This window comes from Lutra lutra, chromosome 1 (genome assembly GCF_902655055.1).
Source record: "Lutra lutra chromosome 1, mLutLut1.2, whole genome shotgun sequence".
NCBI classification, from domain to species: Eukaryota; Metazoa; Chordata; class Mammalia; order Carnivora; family Mustelidae; genus Lutra; species Lutra lutra.
This window is the reverse complement of record NC_062278.1, coordinates 218,595,385-218,608,043: the sequence shown is the minus strand read 5'-3', so window position 1 is coordinate 218,608,043 and position 12,659 is coordinate 218,595,385. Positions and strand designations below refer to the sequence as shown.

Here is a 12,659-nt window from a genome sequence, read left to right as displayed (position 1 = left end):
CTCATCCGTACAATAGGGGCTGACAGCAATGCCTACATCATAGTATTGTGAAGGTTAAATGAGATATTATCTGCAAAACATTTAGAAGAGTGTCTGGCACAGTGTAAAGCATTATACACGCCATCATCATCATCATCATCATCATCATCACAATGGTCAGTTTTAAAGCAGGGTTTGTTTATCACATGGTTCATATGAGAGGATTTTAGGTAGTGCGTTGGTGAGTATCATTTATTTATTTTTAAGACATTTGTTTATTTTTTTATTATGTTTTGTTAGTCACCAAACAGTAATGCATTAGTTTTTGATGTTATGTTCCATGATGCATTGTTTGCATACAACACCCACCCAGTGCTCCATGCAATACGTACCCTCCTTAATACACATCACCGGGCTTGCCCATCTCCCCCAACCCCTTCCCCTCTAAAACCCTATTTGTTTCCTGTAGTCCAGGGTCTTTCATGGTTCTTCTCCCCATCTGATTCCCACCCCCCTTTATTTTGGTGAGGGAACTGAATATCCAGGTTTCCTCCCTGCCTACTACTGATGGTTTATATTTCAGGTGAGGTCATGAGATAAGATGTGATGGAAAGGAATCCATAGTTAGTGGGGACTCATCAAACCTAAATCCTGCAAGCTTTACGAACATGTATTACCTCTGGTACTTCTCAACTGAAATCTTATGTGCGAGGACTGAGTCTCCATTGTGTACAGTGTGAAGAGTGTCCCTTGGATTTCTGCAGTGTACAACCTGTGTTGCTGCACATGGTGGTACCTAAAGTAACAGCTTAATGAATGGTAGTAGCTTCAGAGGAAATGAGGCTCAGCACAGTTAGCTAGGAAGCTAGGAATTGTCCAAACTGAATTCGGATTTGACTTATCAGGAGATGGAAGTGACAATGTAAGGCCACCACGATGAAGTGTCCAATGTTGGTATGGGTAATAGAAGCACTGACACAGACCAGAGAAGGATGATAATACATGGGAGTTGGAAAGTTCATGGAAGGCTTCCTGAAGGAGGTGGTATTTGAATGAGTCTTGAAAGCTCCACTGAAATGTACACAGGCAAAGAGGAAAGGGGGTGCAACAGAGATGAAAGCAATAGCTTCCCAAGGGAGGGCTCAAGGTGTGTTTGGAGAATGGATGGATTGGGCTGAGAGAATGGGAAACTGGGGAAGGGGCATGGAATTTGGAGAATACCTTCCAGGTGGTAAGAACCACAGAAAGTTTTGGAAGAGAGGAGTACTGACAAGGATTTGAGATGACCTTCAGAAGAAGCACTAGGCATGGGGAAGAGAAGGAGAAACATGGTGCATTTCTGAGCAGGTGTGGTTGCAGGTAATGGGCTCCAGCCCAGTGGGCACCTCTGGGAAACTATGTAGGGCATGCACCTCTGATATCTCACCCAGGGGGCATACTTGTTGACAGCTCCTCCCAGCAGCCATTGGTTGAGGGCTGCTCCCAGACAGCTAATTCTCAGAGCTTTCAATCTGATGCCTTCAGCCAGAGATGCAGAAACTGATAAGGAAGTTGGCCAGTATTTACTGAAGTAAATTTACTTCAGTAGTAAGTAAGTAACTACTGAAAGTACTACTTTCAGAAGTAAATTTACTGAAAGAACAGGGACAGCATCTTCTGTGCATTTTACGCCTTTTTATTACTACTACTTGGAGATTCATGTTCCAGGGAGAGAATGCCTGCTTGGCCAAACTTGATTATTTTCCTTCTCTTGTGTAGAGAGGGGGGCACACTTTTGCTAAAGGAATATTGGGGTGCTGTTCCTGAACATGGTAGAATGCTTGTGAAATGGTGAAAACAACAAATTACCAGAGACATGCTGGAAAGAGGCAATGAATTCTCTCTTCCTTCTCTCTCTCCATTCCCCCCCTCACCTTCCCTCCATTTCTTTTAAGAAATAATCATAGAATGTCTCATCCATGCCAGGACTTGCACTGAGGGCTGGGTATTCAGAGATGAACAAAAGTCCAAAGTCCAAATTCTCATACAGCTCACAATCTTGTAGGGAGAGGACAATTTGCAAGGAAACAAACACCACCATAATTGATACCAATAGATTCTATAAGAAAGAAACAAGGGGTGCCTGGGTGGCTCAGTGGGTTAAGCCTCTGCCTTCAGCTCAGGTCATGATCTCAGGGTCCTGGGATCGAGCCCCGCATCAGGCTCTCCACTCAGCGGGGAGCCTACTTCCCCCTCTCTCTCTCTGCATGCCTACTTGTGATCTCTCTCTCTCTCTCTCTCTCTCTTTCTCTCTCTCTGTGTCAAATAAATAAATAAAATCTTTAAAAAAGAAAAGAAAGAAACCAGCAAACCCTGCCAGAGATGGACCAGGAGTAGTGATGGTCAGAAGTGGCTTTTCAAAGGAGATGACATCTGAGCTGAGATTTGAAGGAGCAGGTGTACCAGTAAAGAGGTCTGAATAGGGGGGAAGAGGTTACAAAGATTATGAATTGAAGATGAGCTCTACTCATGGCACCTAGTGAATACTTCAGGAATATTTACCCAAGAGGAAAGTCTGAAAGAAGACTTGCTGTGTCCCAAAGGAAACTGAACTGTAACCTGCCACATCATGAGAATTTTCATCTCAGGGCCATCTCCCTATACTCTCCTCCATTAGTGCATTTGCTGGGGTATGAGTAACAGTAGGGTCAAGACTGAGACTAGCACTGACTCCTCTTTCTTTCCATAGCTGCTGGCTGAATATAGACAGAGGGTTCATCTGGAGTTTCCTGGGGCCAGTCTGTGCCATCATCATGGTAAGAAAATCGCTTGATGCCGTATGTTTTGGTGCAGGAACAAGGAGACCCAAGGGATCAGGGAGTGCCAGTGGAATTTGCATAACTGAGGTCACTTATTTTTCTCAAACATTCTCCCTTCTGATCCCTGGTTCTTGAAATTTCCAAATTAGAGTGTAATTTCTTTGACATGTGATTTTTTTTTTCTCTGCCAACATGCAAATCCCCTGGAGGGGATAGATCCCTGGAAGGACAGATAATCTTATCTGTCCTTTCTGTTTCAGTGAGAACGAGTCTGTTGATGTCTTCTGAGGTTAGACATTGAATGAGAAAAAAAAAGGGAGAAAGAAATTAAGAGTATTTGATGGTCAGGGAGGAGAAGAAAACTGAGGGTTGAAAGCAAAGGAAAGCCTAGAGTTGGTTTTTCCCCCCAGCTTTATTGTGGTGTAACTGACAAATAAAAATTGTATATATTTAAGATGTGAAACTTGATGTTTTGACATATATATATACATCATGAAATAATCACAATCAAGCTAATGAACATATCTATCACCTCACATAGTTACTGTTTTTCTTTCTTTTTTTTTTCTTTTTTTGTGGTGAGATCACTTAAGATCTGCCATTTTTTCCTTTTTCTTTATTATTATTATTATTTTATTTTATTTTTATTATGTTATGTTAGTCATCATACAATATGTCATTAGTTTTTGATATAGTATTCCAAGATTCATTGTTTATGTATAACACCCAGTGCTCCACGCAATACGTGACTTCCTTGACACTCATCATGAAGCCAACCCACCCTCCACCCCTGCCCTTCTAAAACCCTCAGTTTGTTTCTCAGAGTCCACAGTCTCTCATGGTTCGTCTTCCCCTCCAATTTCCCCCACTTCATTTTTCCCTTCCTTCTCCTAATGCCCTCTATGTTATTCCTTACGTTCCATAAGTAAGTGAAACCATATGATAATTGACTTTCTCTGTTTGACTTATTTCACTCAGCATAATCTCCCCCAGTCCCATTCATGTTGATACAAAAGTTGGGTATTCATCCTTTCTTATGGCTCAGTAATATTCCATTGTGTATATGGACCATATCTTTATATATTCATCTGTTGAAGGGCATCTCAGCTCTTTCCATAGTTTGGCTATTGTGGACATTGTTGCTATGAACACTGGGATGCTAAGATCTGCCCTTTTAGTAAATTTCAAGTGTATAATATAGTATTGTTAACTGTAGTCACCCCACTATACATAAGATCTCTAGAACTTATTCACCTTGTATAACTGTGGACCAACATCTTCCCCTGTCCACTCCCCAGCCCTAGCACCCACTCTTCTACTCTCTGGGAACCTAGGGGTGTTATCCACCATCTTCTTGCCTTCTTACCTCCAACCCAGATTCCACAGTCCTACAAGTTGATGTTTCTTCTGACTCTCACTCATGGTGGCTTTTTTCCTTGTGTCACTTATAATTGTTCATTGTGAGCTCCTATCCCACTGATATAAATCTTGGGAATTCTTGAGACTGTATTCCTCCAGATGGGTTTTGCTCTAACTTCTGTAAGACCTGGGTGTGGGGGGGTACGTATTAGTTTCCTAGGGCTACCATAACAAAGCATCACAAACAAAGTGGCTTAGAACAACAGAGTTCTATTGTCTCACAGCTCTGGAGGCCAGAAGTATAAAATCAAGAGGTCATCAGGGCCATGTCCTCTCTGAAGTCTCAAGGGAAGGATCCATTCCAGTTTTCTATCCAAGAAGACTGGTAACCTCAGGAGTTTCTTGGCTTGTAGAAGTTGGTCTTCTCTCTGTGCTTGACTGTGTCTGTGTCCAAATTTCCCTGTGTTATAAGGTCATGTGGGACTAGGGCCCAACCTATGACTCATTTTAATTTGTTCACCTCTGGTAAAGACCCTAACCCCAAATAAGATCACGTTCTGAGGTCCTGGGGGTTAGGGCTTCAACAATTCAACTGAAACAGGGTGCCAATCTTGATTCTCACTTTCCGTATGCATACAGTGAAATTTAGTGGTGATCACCCAGATGAGAACCAGAAAAGGCTATTTATTGCTATAGTGAGGGAGTCAGTCACCATCACTTACACTTTGCAGAGATTCAAAAGCAGGCAGAGGAGTGGGAAAGGGGTAAAAAGGGAAGGCTTCAAGTGTGCCCTGAGCAGAGGCTATAGGCTTTAGGACCTTAAAGGCAAGCTAACTCAAAGCAGGGCATCCTCTGTGAATGCTTAGGGGAGCATATTGGCTTTCTCCTTTTGGTTCTAAATTGGAAGTGAGGGCAGAAATTAGGGAGGCTGTCAGTTACCAATCAAGAGCTGGTTGTTTAGGGTTGACTGCTTCCTGGAGTGTTTACTGCAGACTATGAGTCTTTCACAGGTAGGTGGTCTGGCCATTGTCCATTTGTATACCCAATCTCTCAGTCCTTTCTGCTTGACTTTGTAGATCAATTCCATCCTCCTGACTTGGACGCTGTGTGTCCTGAGACAGAAGCTTTCCAGTGTCAATGCTGAAGTCTCAACACTCAAAGACACCAGGTACAGACCCTCCTTTCTTTCCTCTCCTTTTCCAATCTCCCTCATTTTCCCCACAAACATTCACTGAGTACCTTTCATATGCCTGGTCCTGTGCACAGGACAGAAGAGGACAGTGTCTAGATTTGGGGTCTCAAATGTCAGATCTGCCACTTATAAGCTGTATGACCTTAGGCAAGTTACATAACCTCTCTCAAACTGTCTCCTCATCTGTACACTAGGGATGCTAACATTGTCCACTTTACCTGGCTTATGAAACAGTAACACAGTTACCAAGAAGAGTGTTTCCTATGTTGAAACTATTAATATATTTTCTAACTCATCTACTGTGCACAATGATATGTGCATATTTGCAAAAACAGAATCTTGCCATCTACCTTTTATTTGTAATGATTTTTTTCTCTTAATAATGTCATGAATATTTTTCAATTTAACTAGACATCCTTTGACAATATCTTTTTTTTGGTAAAACATTTCAGTGTAAGAATACAGCACAGCTTACTTAAATCATGCCTTATTCATGGAACATTCATGTTGTTTCTGATTTCTTGGGGCGAGTTGGGCTATTATAAACAATGCAGTCTTGAATACCCTTGTAGATAGATCCTTTTCCATGTCGGTGGTTGTTGGATCATAACAGTAGGCATAAAACTGCCTGAGTCAGATGGCAGGTTCGATTGTCACACTTTCAATATATATTGCAAATTGTTTTCCAGAAAATTTGTTTCCATTTGCAAGAGTGCTTGTTTACCTACAGCTTTGCCAACACCAGAATGTATCATTTTTGTTGTGTCTTTTTGCTGATTTAATAGGTGAAAGATTCTATCATATTATGTTAGTTTTGTATATATTATTTTATCTTACAGATATGGGACATTTTCATACTTTTATAGGCCATTTGTGTTTCTTAACTCTATCACTCAACTAATCTTAAAAAAAAAAGATTTTATTTATTTGAGAGAGCACAAGCAGTGGGGGGGGGGGCATGGGGGGAGAGAGAAGCAGACTCCCTGAGCAGGGAGTCTGATGAGAAAGGCTCCATCTCAGCACCCTAAGATCATGACCTGAGCCAAAGGCAGCCACTTAACTGATTGAGCCACCCAGGCACCCCTCAACTCATCTTCATCTTAAGAACCTACCAAAGTCAGACATGGTCTAGGTTTTATTGTTGGGAACCATATGATGTCCTTTGCTTATTTTCCTATCAGTATCTAATCCCTCATCTATCTTAAATAATTTTTAGAAAAAAAATTTTTTTCTAAAAATTATTTTTAAAAAGTTGATGCAAAAATTATAAAACAAAGTTAATACATGCAATGCTAAGAAAAATCAAGCACTGAAAAGGGGAACACATGAAAAGCAATTCCTTCTCTCTTCCCTGACCCCCAGTTCCCCAGATCTCTCCCACCTTAAGCAACCATTATCACATGAATTGGGCTTCCTTCCAGGATACTCTATACACACTCACCTTCTATTATATAAATAATTAGATACTATACATATTCTGAACTTTGGGATTTTTCCACATAATAGGTAGCTGATTTCATATGAATACTTATGTCTAAAAACAACTAACAAAAATGTTTTTGTGCCAGGCACTACTGTAAGCACTCTTAGAATTTTGTTATCTCATTTAATCTGTAGAACAAGTAATATCACCCTGTAGGAATTGCATTATTGTCCCTATATCAATTTGAGGAAACTGAGGCAGTTTCCACAGGTACCCAGAGCCTGTGCCTTTACCCCCATAGTATATGGTCACTCTCATCTCATTTTAAAAAATGGTTTTATGGGGCAACTTGGTCTGGCTCAATCAGTAGAGCAGGCAGCTCTTGATCTCAGGGCTGTGAATTAGACCTCCATGTGGGTATAGAGTTTACTTAAAAATAAAATCTTCAAAAAATGTTTTTATTGGAGCACCTGGGTAGCTCAGTGGGTTAAAGCCTCTGCCTTCAGCTTGGGTCATAATCCTAGGATCCTGGGATCGAGCCCCGCATCGGACTCTCTGCTTGGTGGGGAGCCTGCTTCCCCTCTCCTTCTGCCTGCCTCTCTGCCTACTTGTGATCTCTCTCTCTCTGTCAAATAAATAAATAAAAATTTAAAAATGTTTTTATTATTTGCTTTTATTTATTTTTTTTGAAAGCAAGAGTACTGAAAATCAGTTTTTTTTAAAGATTTATTTTTATTTTTATTTATTTGACAGAGAGATCACAAGCAGGCAGAGAGGCAGGCAGAGAGAGAGGAGGAAGCAGGCTCCCCACTGAGCAGAGAGCCCGATGCGGGGCTCGATCCCAGGACTCTGAGATCATGACCTGAGCCGAAGGCAGCGGCTTAACCCACTGAGCCACCCAGGCGCCCATGAAAATCAGTTTTTAACGCACATTTATCTCCACTTTGGTGTTCCACTGCATCTGTGAATCAGCTTAGGTTTTAGTCTCTATAGATGTGCGTAATTCTGGACATTTCCAATAAATGGAATCATATACTCCGTGTCCTTCTGTGACTGGCTTCTCTCACTGACATAATGTCTTCTGAGTTCATCCGCATTATAGCTGGTATCAGAATTTCATTCCCTCTTAAGGCTGAGTAATATCCCAGGGTATGGATGGGCCAAATATTGTTTATCTCCTCTCAAGTAGATGGACACTGGGGTTGTTTTAGTTGGGGAGGGGATGGGGAATGAATGCTTCATAGGTGTGGGGTTTCTTTTTGGGGTGATAAAAATGTCTTAGAAGTGGCTGGGAATGATTGTACAGCATCAGGAATGTGCTAAATGCCACTGAATTACGTACTTCAAGTGGGTAAAATGGTGAGTTTTATATTATGCAAGTTTTTATTCGATTAGAAAAAAATGTCCTTGTATTTCATCCTACAACATTACCATTCATTTAACATGTCCTCAGTTCTTGACCTGTAGGTCCTTGGAGCATTTTCATCACTATCAACACTATTACAATCATATAAAAAAAATGGGCAGAAGACATGAACAGACACTTCTCCAGTGAAGACATACAAATGGCTAACAGACACATGAAAAAATGTTCATCATCACTAGCCATCAGGGAGATTCAAATTAAAACCACATTGAGATATCACCTTACACCACTTAGAATGGCCAGAATTAGCAAGACAGGAAACAACATGTGTTGGAGAGGATGTGGAGAAAGGGGAACCCTCTTCCACTGTTGGTGGGAATGCAAGTTGGCACAGCCACTTTGGAGAACAGTATGGAGATTCCTCAAGAAATTAAAAATAGGGCTTCCCTATGACCTTGCAATTGCACTACTGGGTATTTACCCCAAAGACACAGATGTAGTGAAAAGAAGGGCCATCTGTACCCCAATGTTTATAGCAGCAATGGCCACGGTCGCCAAACTGTGGAAAGAACCAAGATGCCCTTCAATGGACGAATGGATAAGGAAGATGTGGTCCATATACACTATGGAGTATTATGCCTCCATCAGAAAGGATGAATCCCCAACTTTTGTAGCAACATGGACAGGACTGGAAGAGATTATGCTGAGTGAAATAAGTCAAGCAGAGAGAGTCAATTATCAGATGGTTTCACTTATTTGTGGAGCATAACAAATAGCATGGAGGACAAGGGGAGTTAGAGAGGAGAAGGGAGTTGGGGGAAACTGGAAGGGGAGGTGAACCATGAGAGACTATGGACTCTGAAAAGCAATCTGAGGGTTTTGAAGGGGCGGGGGGTGGGAGGTTGGGGGAACCAGGTGGTGGGTATTGGGGAGGGCACAGATTGCATGGGGCACTGGGTATGGTGCAAAAACAATGAATACTGTTACGCTGAAAAGAAATAAAAAATAAATAAATAAAAATAAAAGTTTTAGAACATTAAAAAAAAAACAAAAAATCCACTATTACATTAAATATATGTATCCACACGTCATTGTGGCATGTGTATCTGTAGGCCAACTGCCTTTCAAGTGCCAGTGGGACTCAATTTCCCTGATTCTGGGCTTGGAGACGCCACTGCACCTTTATTTCCACCCAGGTGGCGGGCGAGTGGTGGGGGCACAGTCCATGAGGACAACAGCCATTGCCCAAAACTTTACTGTCTCCAAATCTTCTCCCCTAGGTTACTGACACTCAAGGCCTTTGCCCAGCTCTTCATCTTGGGGTGCTCCTGGGTGTTAGGCCTCTTCCAGATTGGACCCATGGCTAGTATCATGGCCTACCTCTTCACTATCATCAACAGCCTGCAGGGGGCCTTCATCTTCGTCATTCACTGTCTGCTCAACCGCCAGGTACACAGCATTTGCCCTTCCCAGCCCCAGTCTTCAGGGGAACATGCCTGTGTCAGCCCACATCCCTGCATCTGGGGAATAATTCATCTTCTTGTGATGTGTTTTTCCCTCCAGGTACGGGAAGAATACAGGAGATTGATTACCAGCAAGATCAAACCCAGCTCTGAGACCCAGAGCTCAGGGATATTACTGTCTTCCGTCCCCTCCACTTCTAAAACGGTGAGAGACCGTGTGTTTTATGTGGGTTCTGTTCAGATGGAAACACTGCTTCTTAGCAACACGAGATGCCACTGTGCACTGAGTACCTACTGTGAGCTAAGTGTGTCCATGTATATTAGCACATTTGCTAAAGTGTCGTATTCAAGAGTTGGGGTTCAGGAACCAGGCTTCTGGGGCTAAATCCCAGCTTTGCCCCTTAGTAGCTGTGTGAGCTAAACAAGATAGAATCATGACTCATACAGATAGAACGTGAGCATACATTAAATATTTTATTCTACTCATTAATCAGTGCGGGAGTGAGGCAGATGTTAACCTGGCTCAAAAGAGAATGTGCACAGGTGGTGGGTATTGTAGAGGGCACGGATTGCATGGAGCACTGGGTGTGGTGCAAAAATAATGAATACTGTTATGCTGAAAAAAAAATAAAAAAATTAAAAAAAAAAAAAAAAAAAAGAGAATGTGCAGAACAGATACATATATTATGTAATATATATAATATGTTATGTAACATGTATCATAGATATCTTATATATTGCATACATTATATACAAATCATGTAATGTTTTATATATTTTGTATAAATTATATATAGTATATATTATATATGTATTATGTAATATACACATGTCTATACTTTGCATTCTTTCTGAGCCAGTTAAAACATCTGCCAGGTTCTCTTGTTGATAATTTTATATAGAGATAGATAGATATAGATATATAGATATTAGAATTACATATATAATTATAAAGTTATATAATTAGTACATAATTATATATAATACATAAAATTTCATATTATGTATTTAACATGAATTAAATATATATTAACATATGAATTACATGAATTATACTAAACATATATAGTTTCACAGACATTGAAACAAATGTGCAAATGGAGGCAAAACATATTTTTCCACCTCATTCCACGTAATTTTGCATTGCTATCATCTCTATTCAAAATTTACAGTTGTATTTAAATTCAGTTAGCCAAGCTATAGTACATAATTAGATTTGATATAATGTTCAACGATTCATTAGTTGAGTATAACAACCAGTGCTCATTGTATTTAAATTAAAAAATAAATGAATGAACAAAAATTAAATAAATAAAATTTGCAGAGTTGTAAAACTTTGCTCTATACAATGGCTCCTCCATCCCTGATTAGGATTTTTTATACTTTCACTGATTTATTCCAAACACAAGTAACTAAGATTCAGTGGTTTAATTAAATAGGAAATTCTTGTTCTTCTCCTTCTTTTTTTCCTGCAAGAATAGAAGCTCAGAGTTAGCTGTTGCTGCTATTGGTTCTGTTGCTCAGGAGTGTTGTAAAGGATCTAGGTTTTCCCTACTTTTCAGTTTTCATGGTTGCAAGATGGCTGCCATAGCTCCTGACATCACAACCATGTTGAAGGCAAGAGGGATGGTGCAGAAGTGGTGAAGCTTTCTCCCTTTCCCAGGAAACAAAAGCTTTCCCAGAAACCCCCTCAGTGGATTCCCCATTCACTTAGTTTGTCAGAACTGTATCATGTGATGACACATTGTTACAAAGGAATTTGACAAACAAGTATTTGGCTTTTTTGCTTCTAGAGTGGACACTATCCACAGTGAAGAGGTCGAGAACAGCTTTCAAGTTTGCAGTTAGTGCCTGCGGCACTACAGACAAACACACTGCTCACTAGAGACCATCACTGTTAACATTTTAGTGTTTATCCTTCTGGTGTTTGTTGATATATTTCTCTCTCTGTATTTATAAGACCCATGGAATCTCATTTGTAATAATCCTGTTGGTTCTAATTCTGATTTCTCTCTCACAGGGTTAAAGTTCTTTCTTACTTTCAAATGTGCCATGAAGCAACATTTGAGGAAAGCAGGTGCCTACAGGAGCCTACTCTGAAAGGCACAGCTTAAGGCACAGAAGCAGGATCTTCCAGCCCCAGAATGCTCTGGAAAACAAGAACTTCTGTCCCAGATGATCAGTTCATCTTCCATGTTCTGCTCTTTGAGTTTCTAGAATTTTGTGGAAGTAACAGATCCCAGTGCAATGGCAAGACCAAGCTTACCTGGTTGCCATTTTGGTTTCTCCTAAGTTTGTTGGTGCATGGCCACAAGCGTGCCTTTCCGGCACCTGTTGTGAGCCTGACACAGAGCAGCCCTCAATAAATGATTTGTCATATGACTGACTGACTTACTCTTTGACAAAGCCTCCTCTTGCTTTTAAAGAAATGGTCAGTAAAACATTAATGATGGCCCTAGGGGATGAATAAAACACATGGACTTTTTTTTTTTGGTGCAAACACTTTTGTGCAAACACTTAAAACAGTTATGTGGGGGATGCCTGGATGGCTCAGTTGGTTAAGCTGCCTTCGGCTCAGGTCATGATCCTGGGGTCCTGGGATCAAGTCCCGCATTGGGCTCCTTGCTCAGCGGGGAGCCTTCTTCTCTCTCTGCCTCTGCCTGCCACTCTGCTTGCTTGTGCTCTCTCTCTCTCTCTCTCTCTCTCTCTGACAAATAAAAAAATAATAGTAAAAAAACAGTTATGTGGATGAGTAGGAGTGCTGGATGGAGCAGAATCCCAGCATTTCATGGAGACTGGCAATGCTTGACAACTACACCCTTTGGAAAGTGTTTTGGTTTCCTGGGACCTTTCAGGGAAACAACATCTCTCTTCCTTCCAGAAACTCTCTTAGGACTTGGCTAAGATTCACACTGCTCACAAAGTTATCACCATCCCACCTGGCCCTCCATCCTGCATAAAATCTTGATTGCCAGGGAGAGTAGAGGGAGATGAAACTTTAAAATGAAGATATGCTCTGTGCTGGCTTTGGCAGCACATATACTAAAATTGGAACAATAAAATATATATATCTTCCCTT

The 12,659-nt window shown here is 40.9% G+C and overlaps 1 protein-coding gene across 2 annotated transcripts in view; it reads left to right on the top strand.

Annotated features, from left to right (window-relative positions):
* ADGRE1 (adhesion G protein-coupled receptor E1) overlaps nt 1-12,085 on the top strand; it is a 51,551-nt gene extending 39,466 nt beyond the window's left edge. For both annotated transcript variants that reach the window (XM_047705308.1, XM_047705316.1), the window contains 5 exons: nt 2,708-2,774; nt 5,213-5,304; nt 9,398-9,566; nt 9,681-9,785; nt 11,601-12,085. In XM_047705308.1, the coding sequence (XP_047561264.1) occupies nt 2,708-2,774; nt 5,213-5,304; nt 9,398-9,566; nt 9,681-9,785; nt 11,601-11,606 (439 nt within the window). In that variant the 3' untranslated portion in view covers nt 11,607-12,085. The remainder of the gene's footprint in view (nt 1-2,707; nt 2,775-5,212; nt 5,305-9,397; nt 9,567-9,680; nt 9,786-11,600) is intronic.
* The last annotated feature ends 574 nt before the right edge of the window (nt 12,086-12,659 follow it).